The following is a 27,973-nucleotide window of genomic DNA, read 5'->3' on the forward strand; positions in this document are numbered from 1 at the left end:
TTTAATTTTCTAGATTATAATTACCGATCTTTACATATCAATGTAATAATTTCCAAAATCATAAATTTATTATAGAATAAAAATCAAATTTGTTAATTAATTGTAAAATTATTCACTGTGTAACTGTACGATAACTTGAACTAGAAATGACTCCGCATATTGCAAATAACTTCTTTATCACACATATACATAGATTACGATGTATATTGGTTGATGATATGTATAAATACGACGCAAAAAAAATATAATCATCTGAAATGTAAACATAGTTTTACGTAACGTGACGGGTATGCGCGTCAAAGAATTAAGCGTGAAATTATCTTTCCGCGACCGATATAATGGCGTTTCTATCGCGAACATAAATCAATATTATTTATGCTAATTAGATAGTTATATCTGCGAGGTCAGCATCTCAGAGTTCACGGTATTTCGAACGCGGTCTTTCTAACAGAATATAGGCGCGGAACGAGAAATCGCTGATTCTATTCGACAATGATAATCGGCCCTCTCTAAAGGGAACGACTGAAAGCGTCGCGAACGTGCGATCGATTGCATTTCCAGCACTGACATTAAGCCGCGATCGATAATTCCCGACCATTGTATGCTAATATGTAGGCAGATTGTGAATAAAAAGAACACAGCGATTATTTTGTTGCAAGACTGTGTCGAGTTCCGGTGCGAGTTCCGTAGTATAGAATGAGAGGCTTTGCAATATTTACCTTACGCATAAAGCTCGAAGAATTCGAAATCGCGAATGAACTTTCCGTTCCGGTCCGCGTATGTAGCCATTGTTGCACGCACGTCTGCATATCGAGGCGTCATAAAGAACTCAGCGGGACCGCAGATGTGCATCGTAATCGCAGAAAGACACTCGTTGTTTAAGCGAGCCTTAGTCGCGCGCGTTTGCAATCGCGGTTAAAAACAATCGCTCGTCGAGCTTGATGCGCGGAAAAGCCACAGGGACGTGGATATTATTTTTTCTTCTTCTTTTCTTCTTCTTTTCTTCTTCTTTTCTTCTTTTCTTTTCTTCTTCTTCTTCTTCTTCTTTTCTTCTTCTTCTTCTTCTTTTTTTTTAACCTCCTTGACGAGACGTTATCACAGATACTTTCGTTAAATCGCATCTCTCTTCGCTCAAACTGCACGCTTGCCTTGTACTTTGTGTCCGTAAAAATCAGTAAAATTTTTTATCCGCGCAACTACAATCGATTTATTGGGATTTTAAAAGTGGAAGCTCAATTGCTTAAAATTATTTTATATTACGATGCTTTTATTTATCCCGACATGTATCTTGTATTATGTTCTAAACATTATCAACAAATTATTTTAATTAATATTAAAAAAAAATATATATAATTTGTTTTACGATAAAATAATTTTTACGCTCTCAGATTTGTATTTGTAGTGATATTCTTTATTAGTCTTTATGTTGAATCCTTCATTTGATTGCATGAAATAAATTTTTGCCAACAAGCATCCTAAAATGTAGTTTATTTTGAGAATAATTCTCTTTTACGGTCTACATATATGCTGCGCTTTTATTGCGGAGTACCTATATATAGAATTATGATGGGACTCGTTTCTATTTGAGAGTGCTATATATTAACAGGTAGTTAAGTAGTAAAAGTAATGACGCGTACAAAATCTTAACAACGCAATGTTAAAATCAATGGATAACAGAGCGTAACTTTTTATACTTTCTAAATAGTTTCCCTGTACACACGGGGACAGGATGAATGTCTTGAAACATGAAGTTCACGCATACGAGAAAAATATCTTATAACATCATTTTTATTGATCTCTGTAAATTCTAATTTACACAGCAATTTTGAAACAGAATTCAATTTATAATAAAGAATTTTTACAAATATTACTTTTAAATAAATCTTATTTTATGTTGAGCTGTGCGCGCGTGTGTATATGTTTTCAATTATTCTGTCTCTTATAAATGTCTAAAAAATTTTCAAAATCAAACATTTTTTTTTATCTCTCCGTTACGGAAACGTCGAAAAACACATATAATTTTAATTCTAGCTCGGACATTCGCGAGCGACGTTTATATCCGCAATGTCACGCTCGAATGACAACTTCGCGAGCGAACGATGACAAAGCGTAGCGGATGGAATTGAATCGAAATGTTTGGTAACGGATAAGGGCTGTTCCATGGGAGAGGAGTTGCATTTCCATGAGATTGGCCGTCATGGAAACTGTATGCGGAGGGGTTACTCTTTTTCCTCCTCGCGTCAGGAGTTGCGTACAGGGTGTGTCGCGAACAATCGAATGCTCTCTTGAAGTTTTATCATAGCGAAACGTATTGCGAGAATTAATTTAACGCGCAAACGTAATTTTCTGCATTTTTTTCTCTTTCTGTTCTCTATTTTTCACTCTTCCTCTTCTTTTTCATTTAGATTATTAACTCGCTTTTTTTTTCCTTTTTATTACTAAATATTGTTTAAAATTTTTCACTTTATTTAATCTTAATGCCGACATTTTTCATCTGCATCATCTTCCTTATCTTCATATTGTTCTTCTTTCTCTTCATATTAACATTATATTCTCTTTCTTCCAGACATTTACTATATCTTTTATCTCTTTCTCAACCAACCCTCGTCATTTCCTCGTACACATACACAAAAAGGTTCCGTACAGTTGCTTCCCCTTTCGTTTGTTCCCTCCAATGTCCCTTCACCGTTCATTAATCCAATATACGCCTCTCTCTCTCTCTCTTCCCATCAGATCTCTTACCCTCTCACTTGTTCTCTCTTTTCCTCTTTCCCTCTTTTCTTCCCACTCATCGCACATACGTGGGTTTATTCAAGCGTGATGTGGATGAGGACGAGGGTGTTGGCCTGGTAGTACAACGACTACCACGCAGATAATCCTGGGTGTGTTACTAACCGACACATTGTGGCTTAGGATGCTAACGATGTTTCAATAGTATCGGTAGCTGTACGCTTATAGCTTCATACTCAAATATTTGATGAAAAAATGTAAGCTCCATATTCATTAAGGAGACTATAATCGAAAGACAATTCTGATATAATCTGCATGATGATCCGATCAAAGTTTCTCGCTAATCTTGGCAAGTAATTTTTAATATGTAATTTTGTTAATACAATCAATTTTTTTAGACATTTAAAGTTATAAAGTATATATATTTGGCACAAGTAAAATTTTTTAAAATTTTTTATAAATTCCATTGATATTTAAGACGTTAAATTTTCTTGCAAAATATAGTTTTATATTTAAAAAATATGCGTACAACGAGAGATTAAAATTTCCATCGATTCTATATGTGAGGCTGATAATATTTCTTATATCAATCGTTAAAATAAAAATATTCTATAACTCTCTATCGATCGTGCAAGCATAAGGGTTAACATCCTCGAGAGATGGCTCCGCATCGTCTATTAAAGTACGCGTCGCACCCTTTTTGTTAGTTCCACCCTAATCTGTCTCATCTGGTCGGCCGTATGCACGATCTTTGTTCACCCACATTTTTTCACCCTCGCCATTATCTTAAACCTCCTCTGACCTTCGGTACTTGTTAAGAAGCGATATATTTAAACCGCGAATCGCGGTCCTCAAGAGGCCCAAACGTGTATTAACTCCGCACTTAACTAAATGCGTTTCATATTAATCAGATTTAAATGTCTATTTCAGACACTGCTATTAATTTCGATTTTAATTTAAATAAAATTTAAATGAGAAGATTAAAGATAATTGACATTGGAGAAATCGGTTTTAAGTTTAAAAAGATGTGAATTCTTTTAGGATTGATAAAATAGAAATCAATATATATTAAATTAATAAAATTGCGAAAAATTTATAATAACTAGAAAATAAAAATTAAGTTATAAGAAATGTGAAAGGAATTACTTTATAATTCTAGAGATAATGGATTTACGAAAATTACATCAAACATATACACACAGATCGTAGAAACTTTATACCGAATATTTCTTTGCGGATAAGTCTTTACACACGCATATATTTTTGCGACAGTCTCTCGACAGGAAGAGAACGGGCTAAAGAAAAAAAAGAGAAAAAAAGAGAGAAACTGAGGGGAAACACACATGCACGCATACGGCATGCGCAAAACTGCTTGATGATGTCACCGTGACCGGGTGCGCATCGTGACGTTATCACTTAATTTTAGATCGCCTCTCTCTCATTCAGCTTTACTCGAGGCGCCGTCTCGAAATCGCCGGATCGAATGAGATCGTAAAAATTTACAATCCGTTGTTACCGAAAACTCATAATAATAATCGGAGCTTGCATTTTAGTATACATGCGATAACGCTTTTGCATGATAGTTTTCTAAGTAAAGCACGATTAATAAAACTTCGCAGAAACTTGTTCTACTGTAATAGCAATTCCACAATATAATGTAAATGTTTATAATAATTTTATTGAACGAGAATTGTTAACAATTTAGAGCTCACGAATTTCTGAGAAATAAAATCACAAGATAGAAATTTTCGTTCTGTATCATTAAATTATATTTCATTATATGATTATCAATTAATGTAATGTATAACGACACATTTGCATGTCCGATTAATCAAAGGAAGGAATATTGAAGTAGCGAAGCATCTTAATTAGGATTAAGTTATACAGAGACTGCAGCATTGATTACGCGATTTAAATTCGACGTTGCTGTTACTGTTCATGCAAAATTCAATAGTTTGGATATTCTATCGTCATTAATTTATAATTATTTAGCAGAATGTAGATTGCACTTTGATGAAAATAGGACCATGATGCAGATAATTATTCTGAGTGATAATAAATAATTAGAAAACGTCGACACACAATTGTCCCTTATTATTTTCAATTATCTCATTTACTTGCTTTCGTCGAATATTACGTCATATTATGCACGTTAATCGTGTGATATTTTGCGGGATATATTATACATATTTGCAGTAACAACAAGAATTATATAAACGAAAAATTTGAAAATATTACGATACTTGAATTGGATAATTAGTTTGAAATTGATAATTATCAATGAAAGTAAAAGAATCAATTAATTAAATAAATGAAATAAATAATTTTTCTTGATTTCATTTTATCGTAAGCTGTTTAATCGTCGCAAAATTTTGCAAACGTCTAAAACAAAAAGAGATTACATCGGTTTAAATAATAATTATTGAAGCAATAGTCACAAAAAAAATGCGCGAAGTAATTCAAAGGGAGTTTTCAATTGTTAAAGCATATAAATTTCTTCTTGCTCCACAACTCGGAATAATAGCTGCGTACGCAGCTCATGAATTCTAGTCACGATGAATCTCGATGAATTATAATGTCGAATTCAGTTGGTTCTATGCACTTTGCACACGAGCGTGTATGTGTCACGTTGTTAACGATGGCTTTAACGATCTGTGCGCGTCGTGTATGATTCAAGCGACGACGGGTTCGCCGAAGCTTAAGTACTCGACAACGGCCAATTCTTTCATATTTCGAGGATGTATGCGCTCGTCTATTGAGCATGTGCAAATACGTCTAACTTGTTGTACTGATGGCATTTCTTTTATGTTCATTTGTTTGCGTCTCGCTCTCGCGAATGCTCTTTAAGTCTGTCACTGCCAATGTTAACGTTTCTCTCGAGAATACGATAAGTAATTGTGCGCATCTGCTTCCGCAAAAATAATGCTTGTCAAATATTTGATATTGAATTGAAATCGTTAAATAATCATTAATATGATGCTAAAACGATAAATAATAAAGACAACTTGTACGTTTTATATAATGGATATATTGTAAAAGTTTACATATTGCAGTAAATTCATATTTAGATAAATTAAGTTTCAATTTGCTTGCTAATAAAAAATTCTTGTTTTTCATTTTATTCGATTAAATATAATCATTCGATTTAGGATTATGTATAAAACTCAAATTTATCAAAAATTATAGCACGATTTCATTTTTATCAAGTACAAAATATTGCGTATAATATCTTATTTTACACATTTGAGAAAACGAAGAATGCAAGCTAACTTCCCTGAGTTTGAGGAAACAGGATTTGATGTTCTTATTGCTATTTTCTTTCCTGATTAGCGCCGGGCGCTTAGAATTGACTAATTAGACTCGTGTTTATATCAGATTGGTTTTACTTTAATACTGGTTCGAGTTCTCGCGCGATCGCATTTATTATGCTAGATTGCTATCGTTAGCTTTAATATCGTCATAGTCGACTTTCACCAATCTTTGTATGTCACGTAAACTTTATCTCGTGCGGAGAATCTCATGCATTAATCAATCCCCGGATGCAATTTTCATTTGGCTTCGTATAACAATTCACTTCCACAACATTTTACAAGAGTTATTTTTTACTTCTTTATAATACACTCTATTTTTATTGCTAATCATAATTTGCTTTTTTTCATTTTATTGGCATTCATCTTATTAAAATATTGGCATCATTATTATTTATTTTAATTATTAAAAATTTTTAGGTATTTGTGTTTTATATCCCGTTATGTGTACGCGTGTGTGGATTAATTTCAAATAATTGAATAGTCTTAACAATATGTGTATAAAAAATGATTTAATTAGATGAGCGAAATCGTAAAACTTAACATATACGAAACATCCATACAAAAGAGACACTTTTAAATATTTATTACACATCTTTGTATTATTTGACATCGAAGAATTTCTTAATGTCTCCTAAAAAAAATTAATGAGGCTATATCTGTCTTTGATCAATTACAATTAGCATAGTTTATATCTCGCATCATAATTTGTCTCCATTTAAAATATGTACATACATTTATATACTAAATCAATTTTGAAAATTTTAATAATGTTTTAGTTGGATTGTTTTTACGCACGAATATATGATTTATATATTAAATCTTTACAATGTACTTATAATATTATATTTATGCATGCGTATACGTGCATGGTGCATGCGTTCGTACGTGTGAATGAAATTTATTTATTAACAGGAAATATTAAAGTAAAAGAATGTAGTATGAATACAATGCGTGGAGTTGCTCATAAAGATGCTACAACGAGTCCATTAATTTCACGAAATAGCACGTGGCGATGCATCCAAAGTATTTTCTTTACGCGGAGGTGTCTATTCACGTCAAGTTCGTTTGGATCTGTGCCAAAGCATACATTCCATAAATTTCGTTGATAAACTTGAAGGTTAAGAGATGAATATGTTACACGCACATCTTAAAACGCATTTATAAAATCATGAATCATAAAACCAACACTTCTTCAAATAACAAATATTATAATTTTTACTGGATGCCAATAATTTCGATGAATATAATTTTTATATGTAAGATATATTTTTGAATTAATCTAATTATTTTTAAATTAAAACACATGATAAAACAAGAAAATAAAATTAAAATTATAATGATAAATGTGTGAGGAAAAAGTAGATTAGAACAAAATTATGAAAAATAGCGATAGAAAAGTAATATTTTAATTTTGTTAATTTTGTACAAAGAACGATTCCTCAACTTTTTGATCAAATTGTCTTATTTTTGGTTCATTAAATTTGCAAAGTAGGAACGGTGTTTGCTCCACATAAAAAAATCATTGATTTGATTAAGTACGCCTTGGGCTTTCATCAAAGCTGTGGAAAGGATCTGTACACAACATGAAGCAAATCATGGAGCTTTATGCGTACTTTTGATGTATCAAAAAAGGATCTATCGGAATAAATATCCGTTATATATCGGCATAAATATAGACGTGAATTTCATGCGAAGTCATTTCTCTCTCGTTCGACGTGAAATAAAATTCGACCAATCTTCGATAGCCGAATAAAGTGCAAACAAACGAGAAAGAAGCGATATGTGAAAATCTGCATATTGCACGGGATGATTCGTGAGTTCGGAAAATTTATCCCTTTCACCGAACATACATTGATTAACGTCACAAGTTTTGAGCTCTCTCTTGTTAGTTACGAAGGTCAATGCCCGTGTAACGAGCGGTAGTCCGCTGGTAACCCCGGCGAACCTACCAATAAAGATTACTTTCGTTCTTCACGCCGTTAAGACGTCATTTTATTGCCGATATGATCATTCGGGTGTCGAGGTAATTCGATATTCAAAGAGACGGGGTATGTATGGATGTTGAAATAAAATTACGTCGCCGATTCCCTACTTAATGTCTTCAAATATTTATTGCCATGTTAAAATCTCTTGTGTTTCGTTCTCTTTGTAATATACATACAAATCGTTCAATATATTGATCAGACATATGCATATATATATATATATATATTAAATTTATTGTTTTAGAGATATTATACGTTAATAAACATATTTATATGTCGTTTCTGATGTGTAAGGGAAATTAATTTTGAAGTTTCTTTTTTTCGCGATGACGCGTGCCATGAAGAGATAAATTAACAGAATTTCTCGAAGAGACCAACAGTTTTGCAAGGAAAACGAAAGAAAGATTTTCCAGTGTTGTCTCGAAATGCACGAGGAGCAACATCCGCGAACACATACATATACTTCAGAAGGAAAATTTCTTCCCGTTTTAACTTTTTAAATAAATTTTAAATTCGGTGTTTTTTAAATCAGTAACATCATGTAAAAATAAGAAACATAGAAAGAGTCGCGTATCTTTTTTTAATACTTTTTTACTCCATTGAAACTGCTTTTCACCGCATGCTTTTAATTGCATTCTATAATACTATAGATATCGGATTACCTCTAATGGGATATTCTATACTTCCACAATGACTGGGATATCTGACAAAGATGTAAATTCAGCTTTCAATGACCATTCATTCATTCGCTTTCGTTCACGACTAAAACGTATTTGTGAATGTATTTTGCAACCGGATCCCGTTTCTTTGTGCAAATATAACCAGTTGGCACGATAATTTGGTCATTAATAATTACATTATATGAATGTTAACCTGAATCAATTCTGAATCAATCTTTCGCCCTCATGTATTTTCTGCTATTATCTTCTTGATTTTATAGTTAATATTTTAATAATAAAAGTGAATTATTGTTGTATAGACACGCGTAGAAACTCAACTATAATAACATAGCATATGAAAATGTTATCAAATTATTGCAAATTCAGTCTGTCTGTTACTTTTTTTTTTTTTTTTAGATATCTCTCTCTAAACGTTATTTATTTTCATAATTTTATATTTTATTTTCATAATTTAATTAGTAGCTCTAAATATCTTAAGAAAAGATGTTATAGATATATTGTGTTAAAGTTTTATTGAATTTAAAATCGTTTTCTTAATAAAAAATAAATCTTCTTGAAATTATATATGGGATATACATATTCATGTTTTATATATCTATTTATTTATAATTTTTTTTCAATTTTTATAAATTAGTAAGAATTATTATATATAAATGTCCAACTTCAATGAAATTATTTTTCTCTCTCTCTCTCCCTCAATGAGGAATAACAACAGCTCAATATCATCTTGCATATCGAAGTTTGATACAAAAAGAAAATTCGGAAAAAAATTTCCGTTGTATTATTCACACAAGAAGTCGTCAATCTATTGAATAATATTAGCTCTAAAAACTATTTATTATGACCATGTGTGTGTATATTCAATTATCTAAATATTTTTGAGTTAAGCTTTTTTGTACGCTGTCGAAAATCTCCAGAGGCACAAGTGCAAATCTTTTACATCCTTTTGTCCCATGCACGCCTAATTATATTCACGGTAGATTTGCTTTTGCACGCGCGTACACGTGTACGTATACGCAACGTCTACTCGGCAGCACACGCACGAGGTACACTCGTGTAATACGCGACGAAAGAGATACGCATGCCTTTAGGCATCGATTGTTGTTCGGAAAACAAATGGGCAAAGAAATACGAAACCGGCTAACTTGAGTATGAATCTTTCCGAAGGGAAAGTCGCGTGCGATTGATTAGTCTCGGCAAAGACTACAATATTATATATTAAATCTACATATTAATTCTAGTTCTCTGTCTTTTCAAAATTAATTAAATTAAAATTACACGCTCCTGATATTTTATCTGTCAAATGTCACTCAACCATGACAGATTTTTATTGATATGAAATAATGCACTAATATCTCGATAATATCTCGATAAAAACTGCTCGCAACATATTATTAGAATATTATAAAGTTTGTATGTTATATAAAAATCGCGATATTTCTTACAATATTAATTTGAGCGTAAAAATTAAGAATTTCTTTTATATATCCTTTTCAAACCTCGAAAATATTTTTGTCTATATATAAATCATATTATTTGTTATATTCATGAAGGAGTTAATACTAAAGCTATTACTCGAAAAATGGCATAGTATTCCCTTTTCGAAAATTTGTACATTGTAATTTAATATCGAAAAGATCAAAAAAACTTGAATGTTTTCCATATTTTAATTTTCTTCGCGTGTGTATTCACATATTTCGTACGAAGATAATGTTCGCGATATTACGATCGCGCGAATGATTATGGTACATATGATATACATGCATAAATCGATCAGAACTTGTCGAAAAATCTCAAACGTGCAATTACATCGAATATATTAACTCTCCTGTATGATGGCTTTTATCGGATTTTATTCGTAAAATGTAACCAAACGAATAGCCGTAAAACACGAGCTTTCTTCCGGAGGAGGAGGAGGCCGTCGACACAGAAAGACTTCCTGACCATAAATCCCGTCTAACTTTATACGTATTACAACAATTGGCCACACATTCGTTCGCTGATGCCTTGATGATTTATTGCATAGGAAATCTTCCCACGCACTCTCTTATATATATCCTCAGATATGCCGTTATGAGCGCAGATATACAAAATCGCTTTTTTGATTATGTCGAACTTAGACTTTAATCTCTTTTTCAAGTTCCTTCAGAGTTGATTTTTATTGACGAGAGACTTGTTTCACATTATAATTCGTTGAAAATGAACGGCTTTTTGCCAGAATTATTGATGTAAATAAATAATGAAAAATTCTGTTTTCTTGTTTACTTTAAGATAAATTTTGAAAAAATTATTGACACACACGTAATTACAGTATCAAATGTTGAAATTTGTTTAATTGTAATAAATAATAATATAAACGTCAATTTTCTCTCTTCCTTTGCACAATATTTTGTTTAATAATAAAGTTTAGAAAATTGACTTTTAATTTCAAAAAAAGCTACTTTTTAAGAACAGAGGTGCTAATAATACGAGAGATATATATTTTGCTGTTAATTCTATTCTGTAAAATTATATATTACATAGATTAGTTTGCGCGTATAAATATACAAAAGCGCTGTATTTAATGTAGTTACCGAACAAAGCGATTTTATTCATCGTTGTCGTTCAAAATGTCTGCACGTACTACTATATGACGCTTATTTCTAATCGCTACTGTAGCCCCGTTTCCAATGACTGTTGACCCGAAAACACTCGCTGCATTATATCAAAGCAACGTAGCATGTAATACTAGGAATTTAGTCTGGTCTCATCTACGCATTTACCGTCGACCCATTTTTCCTGAAAGTGGATAATCGTCTACTAGCGAGTCTGCGTTAACTGTGAAAGGGAAATCGTTTCTCGGGATTATTGATTTTTTTACGTAACTTTATATGGGATGACATAGAATTTGCGCGCGTGCCGGAGTATCCACATAGAGTGTACAGCAATTGTCATTTTAAGTATTTTATTTTATTCGATTAAATCTCTGAATACGGAGTAACACTTCGCTATTCAAATAGTACTGTATAGATTTTGATTTATTTTGCCATATTATTTAATTGTCAGATTATTTATTTATATATATATATATATATCTTAACTCGCGCTGTTTCGATTCGTCACGATGAATATTTTTTCAAGTAAAATTTTGCACAATTGAAGATTCGTATCTCTGTCACGCTGAAAGCGAAAGCGCATTGCAACGAAGCGAAACCAATGATTGCCGCGTCGTACCCCATAGTCGAACTCGATCTCTGTTATTCGAAGTATTTTAACAATTGCATTTACAGGACAGAAATCTCGCGCTTTCTCCTAGAATTACTGATTCTTCGACATATTCAATTTACTAGCCCCAAGAGAGGAGAGAGAAAACTTAATAATATCGAAGATAAACATCGTGCACAGAAATAAACTAGTAATTAAGAATCATTTTTTTATACATAGAATCCACAATATTTTTTTAATTTGACATTGTATCGTACTATATAACTTGATAAAACTATCTTTTGTTTTATATATTCCTTATGCTTTTGAATAAAATTTTTAAGTGTCATAAGTGCGCATTACATACAATTAAAATAATATATGCTTTTATATATCTATATATAATATATATATATATATATATATATATATATATATATATAATTCTATTAATATATATTTTCTAAAAAAAAAATCAATAATTTTTTTAAACTAATCTCTTAAATTCAAGACCGATAATAAACATAAGGGTATATTCCTTCGATAAACGGGGTGATTGCGGCAATGAATTATAACAAATAAATAGTTACGTGATGTTTCATTACATTAAAATATAATGTAACATTATATGGGACACAAACGTAATTGAAAAATTGTTTGTAATGCCAGTTTCGTTATTTACGAGGCTAATTTGCTGCTAACTAGTGACGATTCGTTCGGCAATATATCTAGCAGTTTTTTTATAAGGCATATTTGAAAATATATAATGGCTTAAAATAAATTAATAAGAACTATGAAGATCAATATTTTAGTATACAGCTTGGATTTTCTTTACGCTTTATCTTATATATCGTACGTAGAACTTCGTGTCACAAAATCGATGTCGATAACTCGGCTATTAAAAACACTTTTCGTCACGTCATTGGGAATTATCGATTATGTAACTCTCTGTATACATACTAGCATGACTTGCTTTTAGCACTTGTTTGCTTTCTTAAGTGCTCTTAAAGTAGTCTTAAAGTATTTATTAAGTCATTTCGCGTTGCTTTCAGGACTTGTAAAGAGCCAGATTGTAAAAGCGCCAGATACAATAGAAAGCTCTTTAGTTAGTAGAAAGAGCAAAGAATTTCCTTGATAGGGAAAATGTTAAAGCTCTTTTACTATTGATATAATACGCTTTTATAATCTGGCTCTTATAATATTATAATAATTATTATTAATTATTATTAATTTATAAAATTTAATTATCAACTTTCCGAATCGTTAAATTATGTTAAAGGAATGGTAATTATCTAAACAATTTTAAATAATATGAGAGAGACGCAAGAGCAATATCCAATCACTTATTAATGACAGAAATATCGCAATTCTATTAACGAATAGAATTGCATAATATAAAAATATAATTTTTTATGTATGTATCTTAAATTTTAAGATATTATCAAGTTATTAAGATTTAAATTTACGAAATGTTATGCGTGATTATTTTTGAATTATAATTAAGACCCAAAAATATAGTAAATATTAATATAAAGTGTACCACACACACATTATTTACTTCTAAATACATTTATATACGGGATAAAATTAAAAATCAAATGCTTTTGAATTTTGATTAAACAAGAATGCTAGCACAACATGAATAACTTGCAATATAGAAAAGATTGTGGAAATACATTACATTTCGTATTCTTTTCTAAGAGAAAAGATTATATATTGAGATAATCGAAAGATAATAGTATTTCTTTGAAGAAGCTGTGTATGTATAAAGTGTTTATACGATACAATTTTAAAAAGGAGTTTTTTTTTTTTTTAATATATTTTACATTATATAAAAAATAATTTTTGTAGGATTTCTTTTTTTTATATTTTTTTACACGTAAAATATATCGCTCTTATTTTAATTAACTGGGGATATACCTTAGAAATGTAAAACAAAAAAATGTTTTCAAATGCAAAGTGGAATTATTATGCGATTGGCAATAAAATTAATATCCGTTTAAATCGTTTTTATTTCTTCGTAGTTTCTCAGAAGAAAGCTTGCATTACCGTGTTTTTCTTACACATCCGAAAAATGAAAGAGAGAATTATTCGCTCCAGCTGAGTAGAAATAACTCAAGAACAAATATGCTAATGCGACAGAATTGCAGCGCGACGGTAGCCATTGCTATAAAACGGAAACAGAAATCGTGTTACGTTGGTAGAAATAGTAATTCATCCTGGTCACCGAAGGAGAACGTGCGTGTTAGCTTTCTCCAAGTAGATCAGGCAAAAGTTTGTCGAGCAAAAGGTGATGATCGCTCGATTATGTATTCGAAGATCCCGCAATCTTATATCTTTCTCATATAGCAGAAAGTCAGATACGTGCATATCCTTTACATATGAAATTACTCGTGACAATTATCTATCATCTGTTTATTTAATCATATTGCAATAATCACGTGTTCTATTGCAGTACATTAATGAGATTGTTCTTAAAAATTTTTTTCGAAGTATATAATTCGTACTTAATACTATTCATATATAAAATATGTTTGTCATATTATCATAGGATTCAGCTATTTAACAAAACTTTCGTATGCGTGTGCGTATGTGTCATGATGTCATGCGCGATCGTGGCTTCCGGCATCCGCTCTCTGACGATTATTCGTTTACCCGCCTTACGTTAGATCATAACAGCCTACGTATTTTCTTCACAAATAAATTGTTATTTTAATCGCATCATCATTAGTGAATCAAACAATGATAATTAATTACAAATTGTTGGATTGTTGAGATTTAATAAAAATTTATTAAAAATGTAAAATACTTTTATATTTATTATATAAATATTTAAATGCTAATTTTTAATAAATTAATGTGGATAGAATCTATAGTAGTCGGTTTTTGCAAAAATTTATTGATAAACGAGATATTTGATAAACAAATTACAATGATACACATATGTATACAAAGAGTTCAATTATATCTTATTTTCTTATCTTCGAATATATTGCTTTTTATTTTAAAGGAAGACAATTTAAACAGACTTTAAGAAAAGAGTGTGTAAGAAATTTTTTTTTAAGTGTTAATTTTGAAACTTAAATTTGTTTTACTTTATTTAAAAAATGTATTTTTCTGTTATGTTGTGTATGATGTGTTTTTAAGAATTTTTTAATCGTATATAATTAAGATGATGATAACTATTGACGTAAGTTATTTCCAGTATTGCGATGGACAGGATTAAATAATCAAAATATCTAAAACAAAATTTCTCAATTATAGACCTAAATTATATTCCCCATTTAAAATCTTTTTTAATTGTTTAGTTTTTTATTAATCCTTTTCATACACGACGCACTATTTAATTATCTTGCGCAAATAGTCATGATTTTTTGCGTTACACTCCGCATATGTAAAGTTGAGAAAACAGAATTTGTAACCAGATGGATATTAAAACGGTATGTCGCTTTTTGTGTTGCAGGCTTCTATGGATTTGCCACCGGACAAGGCGAAGCTTTTGAAGCAGTACGACAATGAGAAGAAATGGGACATCATATGCGACCAAGTGCGTATATATTATTTCGAATAATTTTAAAATATATTGTTTAAAAATTCCTCTCCCAAAGATCGATTTAGAGATACTAATAATAATAAGCAATTTTCTATGCTAATTTAATATATACAATATTTTTAAGTAATTTTTTTAATTTTACCGTTTTTATTTTATTTTTAAGAAGTCAAAGAAAGCGGCTTACAACAATACTTATCAGAAAATTATTAGTCTGTCTGTCTATGAAACTTATTAATAAAATTCCATCGTAGAATACCGTCGATCTCGCGAAAGTAATCGTGACGTTTAAATTGCGGCGGCAGATGACATAATCGATTCGGCTAACGATAAGAAATTGCATGAATTTATTATTAATTTATATCTCTCCCTTCCTTTCGATACTTCCAACATTTTTATCCGTTTGCCTCATCTCTTGATTAATCCCAGTACTCTGCAGTGCGGATGCGGGTCCACGGCTTGCACTTATTGTCTTCTGTTATATGACCTGTTATTTCATACTTTCACTAACCCATTCTTTCAAAGCAAAATATCATGTAACATTTTTCGGGTTAATTTTTAATCCGAACATACAATCCTTATATCAAAATTGATTTAATTATAATTTAAAAATTATTTGAAAAATTATTATAATAAATCTTTACAAGTTGTGAATTATCTACAATATTATTTTTATATAATTGTTTCAGAGAACATAAAATCTCTTAAAAATCAAATATTTTTATTCATTTGAATAACTTTACTTATAACAGTCAAATATTAAATTGAATATAAAACTGTATCCAGATTTGTGTCGTATCACTGTAACGTATCATGATTGCATATCATGATCAGCCAAGTGTGGACGGGATGCCGTATCGTTTCTGCGTATCGTATCTGCGTATCAAGGCGATACGCAGGTTTTGCCTCGATCTGGCGTAGCATGGCTCGTTTTATTCAGTCGTGTTGCTTCATGTCTAGCGCTCGCTTCGTGTCTAGTCGCAATGGAGTGGTCACAAGAAAAAGTGATGGAATTAATAGATTGTTATAAACAAAAAAGCATTCTTTGGAATCCAAAGGATCCGTATCATTTTAATCGCTTAAAGAAAAATGATGCATGGGAGAAAATCGCGCGTGACACTGGAAGATCGGTCGAGCATTGCAAAAAGAAAATGGTATATCTTCTTTCTGCTTTAAGAAGAGAGAAACTGAAGATGAAAAGGAGCATGGGAATGGGAAAAGGTAAGTACTTGAAAAATGCAATTCTTTTTTTTTTTTTGTAAAAAAACAATTTTAGAATGTAGGAATTGGTTTCAATTTTTCAGTCAAATGAGTTTATTCCGTGAATGAAATAAATCATTCGACTGGGAAATCGATATCAATTCGTATCTTCTAATTCATATCACTCAGTGTGAGAGATTATCCTCTATGAAAAGTATTTTTAAAAAATATTTTAATATTAATAGAAAAATTTTATTCTCTTGACGTCATAAGTTTTATACAAATCATGAAGAAAGTTTATTTAGCTAAGTAATACTATTTATCACTATATTTTAATAACTTTTCACAAATCAATAATTAATTTGTTATCATATTTTGTTTACAGGTGCAGACGAGGTTTACAAGAGTACATGGTTTGCATTTGACAGCTTAAAATTCCTCTTGGACAAAAACACTCCCTGCCTGATTTTTAACACTGTAAATATTTCGAAAAAAATTGCTCCGAGTCAAATGCCAGCACCTTCTGTAATTCTACGCAAGAGAAAGGCTACAATGGAAGATAAACGCCTCGACAAAACTTTTGAAATTCTTCAAACAAGCAGTCAGGCTATACAAGATGATTGCCAACACTTTGGAAATTTAGTTGCGGCCAAATTAAGGAAATTTAGTGAAAATGTGAGAACAAATCTGGAAAGTGATATTATAGAGCTGTTTGTAAAGGCAAACAGAGGATTTTACAATCTTCCATCTACGTGCAATTATTTTCTACGAGAACAAATGCCAGCTACACACCAGACAAATAATTCTGCACCTGAGACAAGTCATCTGTCTTCTCAATATAGTCCTTATGCTACTATCTTTTGAGCTTGTAAATGCTTCCAGCATTTTTTCTCCAGCCAGTGCCATGTCATCAGAGGACAGCTTTAACATTACCAAGCTGCTATAAATACATGCTTATCTATTTTATATTTTTGAAAATTAAACATTTTGAGTATGGACTTTATTAACAATTTTGAAAAATTTATTGAGTCAATGTTTTCACATTTAATTGCATCATTTTCAAATTAATCTTTGTTCAAGTCTGTATCTTAAACTTTTCGTACTGTAGTCATTAAAAAAAATATTAAATAAAGTATTAAAAATATTTCACTATATTTTAATTACATACCTGAATGTAATACTTAAATTTATCAACAAGAGCAGAACAAGCTTCGGGGACGATTTCACTGACTGTTTGTTGGAAGACTTTAAACAGATACTGTAGCTTGCATAAGAGTCGCCAGTTGCCAAAAAGCGCAAAGTTATGGCTAACTTTTCTTGAACGGACTTTCCTATATATGGTGTCTTTTTTGAAAATCTGCTTCCCCGTCAAATTTATCAGGTACTCAAATTCAGCGAGCGACATCCTTGTGAAGTTTTTGTACTGTCCACTAACAGATTGAAACTTTAAGTCGCGTAATAAACTTGAGCCATTAAACACTTCGCGATACGCAAAAACTGTTTTTATCCATCACCGCCGTAGTTTCCCCATTTTTTTCTTCAATGAATAATAAAGAAAAATGTAGCTAGCAATAGCTAATTGTAAAAAAAGAGACATGGTCTCTACATTTACTTTTTTCTAATATAAATTTTAGAAACTTATTCTTTAATTTTAACGCATTAGAAACATTTAACGTGGAAACGCTAAAGCGCAGAGAAGAAAGAGTGTCGCTTACTTATAGCTTGTTCTATATTATTACCAGAATGTTGCTGTTAGTATTGAAATAACAAAATTCTGAACTGCTTTAATCGAAGTTTATTTTGATTACAACGAATGATTCTTGCATACATTGTGATCTCTTATTACTAATATCTTATGAAAAGATACGCCGCATCTTCTCAAAGTGGGAATAGTTCGCCGGTCATGGATGGTTCGTCTAAATGTGTTTGAATCGGCCTGTAGGGCACATGTGTAACACGAGACGGATGTAATGCAAGCCGTGCTTATTATACGGCCCGCAAAAAATATGCAGCATCCCTTCTCGCGATACATGCGCATGTATTCGCGGCGTTCCCTTCTCTAAATGTAACTGTTAAGGTCATTAAGTTACAAACTAATTCTCGAAAAACTCCGAAATAACAATTTATATTCATTAATTAAGATGCGAGGAAGTCGATTTCGTGAATGAATCTCAATTCTCTAAAGAAATATTGCCGAGTTTCTCTTGATATTTGATTAGCCGCAAAAATAATAATTAAAGTAAAAGTAGAGTAAATTTAATTTGCTTATACAAAAAATCGAAAAATTTATTATATTCAAACATTTGAAATATTTGCAGGAAAGAGTACAAGCTAAGGATCCACCGTCCCATTATTTGGCAAAATTACGCACCTATCTGGACCCCAAAGCATCACGAAGCCATCGAGTATGTTGTTTCTTATTTTCTTCAGTTTTTTATTATTATTATTATTATTATTATTATTATCTTTATTTCCTCAAGTATATCGCAATAAGTTTGGATCACGTATATAGGATGAGTTACGTAATTTTTACAAATCAATATTTCTTAATTGAAATGAGATATCGAGAACTGTTTATTAATACTTTTTTGATTGCAAGTGATACATCGCTTGCGACATTTCGACATTTTTTTAGATGACGTAGCTTCTTAAGCATCTAAAATCTAGATTATTTTTGTCCTTTAAATGTGGAACCATATGTTTCTTTTTATATATTTAAATCGATTCTCTTACAAGTATCAATTTCTTGTAAAAGTATATGTTATTTCTTAAACTAAAAATATCAATTTCTCGATATCTCATTCGAGTTGAAAATATTGAGCTGTAACATTACGTGACGACTCTCCAATATTCGTTGATATAATTGATTTTTCGGAGAAAAAAAAAACACTTTAAAAATATATTCGTATTATCACTATATCTTTAGTGCTTTAATTACATATCTTGTTGCCATATATGTGAAATATCAGAATATGCAGATCAGCTGATTACGTTTAACATGAAATATACAACGACAATATGATCTAAATAGTTTAATTTATTTTTAACACATACATATTATATGTGCATATTATACTGCATATTAAATGTGGCTTATCTAGAGATTCTATTTCAGTACAGCATGTGATGAGAATCAGATAATACGGATAAAAAAAAACTTTTTTTTTTCCCCCCGAAGATAGTAATTATTCTATTATGCTACATCTTTTCTCGCTCGCAAAAGGTTCTCAGTCAAACTGATACTAATGATTACACAGTCGTATCGTTTTCTTACATTCTTCCAGAAAAGAAAAATGGTTGGAGAATCTACATCGACCCAAGTATTACGAGATTTGGAAATATCTTTGCGCACAAATCACATTGAGTAAGCGACTCTAATAATCGTTCAATCATCATAATAATTATTCATCATTCATCTGCTATTCCAACTATTTTGCCGAAAGTCTTTAAAATTTATCTACTGATCATCTTTGTTAATTGCAACAGTTGTTGATTTCTTTACTTTTCTTTTAAACGTGTTCTTTGGACGAATAGTGTTAGATAAATGTATTATAAACATTAACTAAATTTTTGAAAACATTTGCAAATTTTTAACATTTAAATTGAGAAAGAAGAAGAAAATTGAAATTGTAATATGTCCACTTTCTATTTTATGCTATGTAATTATATAATCAGCCTATCATCCTAACCGTTAATCACGATAATTGATAGATAATTGTACTAATACGATTAGAGTTCGTTCATTCGTGCTCTCATCCTTTCGAAAGGCTGTATTCTGAGCTGAATAGTGTTATAGATGGGTAAGAGAGTTCTTGGACGAGGAAAATCAAGGTCTGGATGCCTTGATAGACTACCTCAGCTTCAGGCTATTGATGATGCGACATGAGCAACGGCTCTTGGAATCTCACACAAGCTCTGAGGAAAAATTACAAACCGGTAAGAAATTGATTAGAAGACCAAATAAAGAGACGAATCGGAAAACATATCTCAGTCTATTAGATAAACATAATAAATTAGATACGCATTAATCCACCAAAAACAATAACATATAGATTTCTACTTCTGAAGCAAACTATAGAATAGAAACGGATGTTATACTTACAAGCCAACTTCCATATTTATCTAGAAAATAATTGCTTTAGTTAATGAAAAATATATCTTTGAATAATAAAATAAAATATCTTTGAATAAAAGATTATAAGTATTGTAAGGGACATACAGCGACATGAAAATCACTAGAATGTGAATAATATATACATAATTAAATTTTTTTAAATTATTCTTTATAGCAAACTGATGATTTATCGTAGTTAAAAAATAATAAGAATATTGACATAGCAAGCACCGGTGATACTTCAACGTTAAACAACGGATGCTTGAGGCCGCCTCTTCACGAACTTAAAGACAGTCCTGGTGTCAAAAGGAGATCTCGACACGTGGCGCGCTTAAATATGGGTGAAGCAAAGGATGACATTCATGTTTGCATACTATGCATGCGTGCCATTATGAATAATAAGGTGAATATCAAATCTGATATATACATAGTAATTTGAAATTTAATTCTGCATTCGAGAAAAAGAAAGGCAACGATTTCAAAATTATCTTTCTTTTTATCCACATTCATAAACGTATACAAGCACACATGTACAATAAGATATATGTATATTTGCATTGATCTTTTACAGTATGGATTTAACATGGTTATTCAACACAGAGAAGCTATCAACTGCATTGCATTAAGCTTAATCCATAAAAGTCTGAGGTGAGTCATGTATTGTCTATTATCTATTATTATCCCATATATTTTGTTAGAAAGTCAGATAGAAAGCACTATAAATATACGCAAAGCAATATATACGACAATTTTTTTACATTATACATTTAGTCATTTGCTTTATATTTAAATTAATGTAAGTTTTTTAATAATCATATACAAGATTAAAAATTAATATGTTTATGCATAATTTTTTGTCCCATTATTTTCAATAGCTTGTTGTAACATATCACTGTTATAACGTATCCCTCTTTTAGAACGAAAGCTCTAGTATTAGAGCTTCTTGCGGCAATCTGTTTGGTAAAGGGCGGCCATGAAATCATTCTGTCAGCATTTGATAACTTTAAAGAAGTCTGTTCCGAGAGGAGAAGATTCACGACGCTCATGGCATATTTCACCCAATACGATAGTTTTCATATAGAATTTATGGTCGCCTGTATGCAGTTTGTCAATATTGTTGTGCATTCAGTCGAGGACATGAACTTCAGGGTACATTTGCAATACGAGTTTACAAAACTTGGATTGGATGAATATCTCGAGAAACTTAGACACACGGAGAGCGAAGATTTGCAGGTGAATAAATTGAATGTTTTATAAAATTAAATGCTAATTGTTAATTGACATAATAAATGGATATATATATATTTCAAATCTTGTATCTTTATTCGACTAATTTCGATTAATTTTACAAAAAATAAAAAAAAGTAAAGCGACAAATTTATTGTGACTCTTTTTTGTTCATTATTTGAAAATGATGATTATCGAGTATCTCGTTAATCGAGATATCTCATTTTTTTAGGTTCAAATCTCGGCTTATCTGGATAACGTATTTGACGTAGCTGCCTTGATGGAGGATAGCGAAACAAAGACTGCAGCATTAGAGAAAGTAGCGGAATTAGAAGACGAACTTGGTCATGTAAGCGATATAGCTATATCTATGTTATTATATGACATAAAAAAAATAAGCCATGAAATATAAACGCGTAATTTATAAATTCTCCAATTTTATATATACTTTTATATTTAAAACGCGCTAGATTATATAAACTTGGTCCACTTTTAATTTATAAATTTCTTATATTATAATGATGGAGATAATTATTTTAAAATATATACATATATACATTTTTTAATTTATTAATTGCAATAATTGTTGGCACAGGCGCACGATCGTATGGCAGAATTAGAAAGAGAATCGTTGGCGAAATTGGCAGAGTTGGAGACCGAATTAGGCGCATTAAAAGTAGAATACGCCGACGCCTTGGAAGCGCGTAGATTAGTGGAAGAGGAACTAACAGCTTTGAAGAGACAGAGGCAAGATTCCGCCCGAAGGCAAAGTGTTCTGGAAAATAAAATCATCGAGTTGGAAAGTCTCACGGATACGCTTACGAAAGGCTCATCAGGTATTTTATTCTCTAGATCAAAGTACAATCAAACCTTTATATTCTTAACATTTCTATATATTTTTATTACTCTTATTCCTTGTATTTTTTATCAATTCCTATGTTGTTTTCCACTATTTTACATCTTTATCATCTCATATATAAGGAAATATCTTTCTATTTTATATTTTTATTTTGCATATGTACTATTTTTTAAGAATCGAGAAAATTAAAATATTAAAAATGCGGAAGTTTGATTGTATTTGTATATATATAATTATTGCAATAAATCAATTATGATAAACCAAAATCTTTGATGCATCCTTATTAATCTTTTAGCCGCTAGTCTACGAAATGGTATCGCAACGAGTCCTTTAAGTAACTCTAATGACATCACATCTGAAATATTTACCTCGGCACCGTCACCGATTTTGGATCAACCGCCTCCACAGGCTCCTGCACCGCCACCTCCACCCCCGCCGCCATGTCCACCGCCGCCTCCTATGGCGCCATTTTCTCCAGGAGATCAGAAATTACCGCCACCTGTTCCTATACCTCCGCCACCCGCCGGCATGATGCAAGCACCCGATGGAGCAATGACTATTAAACGAAAAGTATGTATATAGTTTGTTAGTAATACATTTAACTACTATTTATATTTTTCTCAGAGATCACTACTTTAATTATGTAATTGCATTTCCACACATCTAGGTTCAAACAAAGTACAAACTTCCTACGCTTAATTGGATTGCTCTAAAACCTAATCAAGTACGAGGTACTATCTTCAATGAACTGGATGACGATCGTCTACACAACTATATTGATTTCTCCGACTTTGAAGAGCGATTTAAGATCGGCATGAGTGGGCACGTGGCCAACGGTAGCAGTGAGATTGATGGACTTCAAAGCTTTCCCAGTAAACGATTCAAGAAACCTGAAAATGTATCACTTTTGGAACATACGCGATTGCGAAATATTGGTAAATAATAAACTTTATTTATGGCGTTTATTGACGTAGAAACAAGTTTATAGTAATTTGACCCGTTTTTTTCTCGCTTTAGCCATATCGCGTCGCAAAATGGAAATGCCAGTGGAGAAAGTAATAATGGCGGTAAATGCTCTCGACTTGAAAGTCCTCTCGCTTGAAAATGTGGAATTGTTGCAACGTATGGTACCTACGGATCAAGAAGTATGTTTGCCCTTACTCAACATACATAAATACTATTATTTTTTTTAAAAACTTGTTTTATGATACTAATAAATGATACATCTTTTCAGATAAAGGCTTACCGCGAATATATTATAGAAAAGAAAAATGTCAATTTATTGACGGAAGAAGATAAATTTTTGATGCAGCTTGGTAAAGTAGAAAGGATATCTACCAAGCTGTCAATTATGAACTACATAGGAAACTTTTTCGACAATTTACACCTTATTACACCACAAATACATGCTGTGATATCTGCGTCCAGTTCGGTTAAGAGCTCAAAAAAATTAAGAGCAGTATTAGAAATTATTCTTGCCTTTGGTAACTACTTAAACAGTAGCAAACGAGGCCCGGCGTACGGCTTCAAATTACAAAGCTTAGATACATTATTGGATACGAAATCGACTGATAAAAGGATGTGCCTTTTGCATTATATTGTTGCCACAATACGAGTCAAATTCCCAGAATTGATCAATTTTGAATCAGAATTGATGTACATCGACAAGGCTGCAACAGGTATACTTGCTTTATTTGTATGTATAATATTAATCTTCAAATTCAATTATTAAAAGAGAGAATATTATTTTAAAGTACTTTCAATGTTATTAGAACTTTAGTGTAATGATTAACGGATGCCATTAAAGATTGAATAAGATTATGAGAAATTTGTATTCAAGAAGAATATGGTTGCCATAAAAAAAATTTTTTGTTATAATTACGAGAATGTTAGTAAAGTATGTAGAAAAAAATCAATTAAGTTTTTGATATAAAATTTTATTTCTATTTCACATCTATTTGCTGTTATTGAATTTATGCATATTTATATCGTAAAATTGTTGTATTAATGTGTAAAATGTGTATTAATAACAGTTTCGCTGGAAAATATAACAACCGACGTTCACGAGCTGGAAAAAGGCATGGATCTTGTGCGAAAAGAATACGAATTGCGCGGCAAAGAAAAGCACAATACAGTATTGCGCGATTTCTTAAATAATTCTGAGGAAAAATTACGTCGTTTGAAACTTGACGCACGCACTGCCGGTGAAGCTTTCCGAGAATGTGTCGAATTCTTTGGTGAAAGTCCGAGACAAGCTGATGCTAATACCTTTTTCTCACTTCTTGTCAGATTCGCGAGAGCATTTAAGGTATGTTAATAGTCATCTTTTATCTAGATATCGAAATTTTTAACTTGTATTACATTGAATCATAATTTTCAAAAACACACTAGCATATATTGAATAATGAAACATTGTACGAAATTGCAGGCAGCGGATCAAGAAAATGAACAGCGTCGTAGATTAGAGGCTGCTGCAGCAGAAGCTTTAAATACTTCAGAGGAAATCATAAAACGTAATAAATTGAATCAGAAGAAACAACAGGTATGTTGCACGTTTTTAATGTTTTACTGCTATGTATTTATACATGCATCAACTAGTATTGACGATTATGAATGAGATCAGTATAAACATTCGTTTTTTTTTTTTAATTCTTCATATATATAGCATGCCATGCTTAAAATATGAATTCAAAAACTTTATTTTAATATGTATATCTACAAAAATTGCATTGTTCTTATCTTTTAATATAAAAAAAATTTTGTAAAGCACATAATCATAAGAAAAAGAAATTACATGATTTCTTTTTCTTATAATTTCTTTTACTAATGATATCATAATTTAATATGGATGCAAAAAAAACAGGAGCTTTGACACTATACAATTTTCTATCAAATTGACTATTATTTTGCACACGTTAAATTTATTAAGACTGTTATATTTGCCTATTTTACAAATTTCTTCATATTTCTTCTTAGTATGCTATAATCCTTTTATTTCTTTAAATCAAGAAACATTTAAAATGTTATATATTATTATTATTATTATTATTATTATTATTATTATTATTATTATTATTATCATTTAACTATCCACAAAACATTTTGTTAAAATTGTGTGTATAATGTATATATCACTATCACGTTTTCAGATCATTTTTCTTTTATGAATCTGCTTACTAATATTGTTTATGTCATAACTATAGTAATTACAATTTCTATTAAAGTCATTGTATATTGCATCATTTACTCATCTTTGCGCTTCTCTCCTACAACATCAATGCTACACATTCATTTAAAATTAATACTCATCACACATCACATAATCACAACTTATATTCAAGAAAAATTTGATGAATAATATTTTTGTATATAATACTTGTGTAAAAAATATTTAAAAAAAAATTTTATATACATATATGTAACTAAATAAATTTATATAAATTATTGTTTGTTTCTAGAAATTAATTTATTTTGTATTTACGTCAAAGAAAAATTTCTAAACTCTCTTTATGCATACTCTTTCTTTACTTAGTTTTGTCAGTTTGTTGCATGGATATTTTTTTTATTTTTTGTTAAGTGAAAGCTACAGATGTATTTTAATAACGTTATTATATATAAACAGTTTGATATATAAACACTTTCACAAACACCATTTTATTAAAAATAATAAATTGAAAATAAGAAAGAGTTATTTACACTTCAAATTTAAATTATATTATTATATAAATCATATTGAATAATTTTTTATGTATCCTTAAAAGGAGAGTTATTATAATCTTGATTCATAAAGAAATCTTATTAAAAATTATATAATATTATAAATATTTTTATCTATACACATAAATCCGCGATATCTATGGTATAAAAATTAAAACTGTTTTAAATATAGAGAAATAAATACAAAAAACATTATCCTATTTTCCTGCATGTTGTGAAATTAGCATGACATGTGTTACAGGGATTATCAACAATTACATTGATTCTGATTATTTCTCGAGTGGCTTTTTAGCAATTTCATTCCTTAAGCATTATACATCTCATGAATATCTGTTTTCTTATTTGTTACATATTTATTTGGATTTAAAGTCACCGAAATTTTGCTGTAACTCGAACAAGAGTCTGTTACATCGCCATCTTAATGAACTGGAGCTCAGAACGTAACAAATGTATAAACAATTCACAACATGTAAGTTTGTCTTTACTCACTTTCTCTCCTACTGACATATGATTTTTAATACCTGTACACATACATCACATTATATACATGTAGACTTTTCATTGAAAATCATAAAAAGTGGTTTTCTTCTTATCTTATATGCAGCAGAATCTCGATATTCTGGAATCATTGAAACGGAGTTACTATTCTGTTGTTCTGGCATTCTTTATAATACCCATTCTATTTTAATGGCATATGCGCAGAATGAAAATGTTGTTGCACTGCCTTCCACTCGCTTTTTCATTCTACGCATGATCATGTTAGCTATATATATATGGCACATGTCTAATGGGAGAGCAATGCAAGAGAGGAATTCCAGTTTATGGAAGGACAACTGATCTCCAGAATAGCAGGGTTCTATTGTAGAAGTTTATAAAAGTTTTCTATGTCTATATATGTGTGTGTGTGTGTATATATATATATATATATATATATATATATATATATATATATATATATATATATTTATGTCTTGTCCACTATATAAACAATAGAAAAAATAATTAATTCAACAAAAAAAGATCTATATTTAAATTTGAGATTTAAAACTGAAAAAACAATTGGAGAGAGTAATCCAAGTAAAAATTTTTGATATAATTATATATTCTTAAATTGATAATTTGAATTTATATATCTATAATTGATATTCTGTACATATACTTATTCTGTACATATACTTTTACATAAACTCACATTTTACATTACATCTATACTAACAACAATGCATCAAAATATGCATTAGCATGTTTTAGCTCGCATTGATGTTGCTTGAGAGAATTTTTCCATCATCACATCCTGTTGCTATTACTGTATAAAACTTCATGTATCATATGACATAAATAAATAACACAATTTAAATATAATATAAGTATAAATAAAAAATTAATAGGATAGATTTTTTTCTCAGATATTAAAAAT

The 27,973-nt window shown here is 30.6% G+C and overlaps 2 protein-coding genes across 4 annotated transcripts in view; both read left to right on the top strand.

The window, feature by feature from the left end:
• Frl (formin-like protein) overlaps positions 1-27,973 on the top strand; it is a 49,105-nt gene that overhangs the window by 18,953 nt on the left and 2,179 nt on the right. Inside the window, exons 2-17 of one of the 3 annotated variants that reach the window (XM_070300121.1) lie at positions 15,353-15,436; positions 18,958-19,044; positions 19,897-20,003; positions 20,436-20,575; positions 20,978-21,156; positions 21,325-21,401; positions 21,671-21,986; positions 22,213-22,329; positions 22,576-22,816; positions 23,135-23,409; positions 23,507-23,774; positions 23,857-23,984; positions 24,074-24,518; positions 24,873-25,147; positions 25,268-25,381; positions 26,926-27,025. In XM_070300121.1, coding sequence (XP_070156222.1) covers positions 15,353-15,436; positions 18,958-19,044; positions 19,897-20,003; positions 20,436-20,575; positions 20,978-21,156; positions 21,325-21,401; positions 21,671-21,986; positions 22,213-22,329; positions 22,576-22,816; positions 23,135-23,409; positions 23,507-23,774; positions 23,857-23,984; positions 24,074-24,518; positions 24,873-25,147; positions 25,268-25,381; positions 26,926-27,000 — 2,928 coding nt within the window. In that variant the 3' untranslated portion in view covers positions 27,001-27,025. The remainder of the gene's footprint in view (positions 1-15,352; positions 15,437-18,957; positions 19,045-19,896; positions 20,004-20,435; positions 20,576-20,977; positions 21,157-21,324; positions 21,402-21,670; positions 21,987-22,212; positions 22,330-22,575; positions 22,817-23,134; positions 23,410-23,506; positions 23,775-23,856; positions 23,985-24,073; positions 24,519-24,872; positions 25,148-25,267; positions 25,382-26,925; positions 27,026-27,973) is intronic. The other 2 variants (XM_070300119.1, XM_070300120.1) reach the window with 2 other exon arrangements.
• Positions 16,231-18,118, top strand: LOC138935640 (uncharacterized). The gene is made up of 2 exons (XM_070300361.1): positions 16,231-16,660; positions 17,025-18,118. The coding sequence occupies exons 1-2, from the start codon at positions 16,423-16,425 to the stop codon at positions 17,501-17,503; spliced, it is 717 nt and encodes a 238-aa protein (XP_070156462.1). The 5' UTR covers positions 16,231-16,422; the 3' UTR covers positions 17,504-18,118.

Source organism: Polyergus mexicanus, unplaced genomic scaffold (assembly GCF_030449975.1).
Source record: "Polyergus mexicanus isolate NDT 795.1 unplaced genomic scaffold, iyPolMexi1.0 SCAF_8, whole genome shotgun sequence".
NCBI classification, from domain to species: Eukaryota; Metazoa; Arthropoda; class Insecta; order Hymenoptera; family Formicidae; genus Polyergus; species Polyergus mexicanus.

What these genes read in the sequence shown, in the direction of transcription:
- LOC138935640 (XM_070300361.1), top strand. Translation starts at nt 16,423, where the DNA reads ATGGAGTGGTCACAAGAAAAAGTGATGGAATTAATAGATTGTTATAAA. An exon ending in GAGCATGGGAATGGGAAAAG is followed by an intron (nt 16,661 to 17,024) that starts GTAAGTACTTGA and finishes TTTTGTTTACAG; the next exon opens with GTGCAGACGAGGTTTACAAG.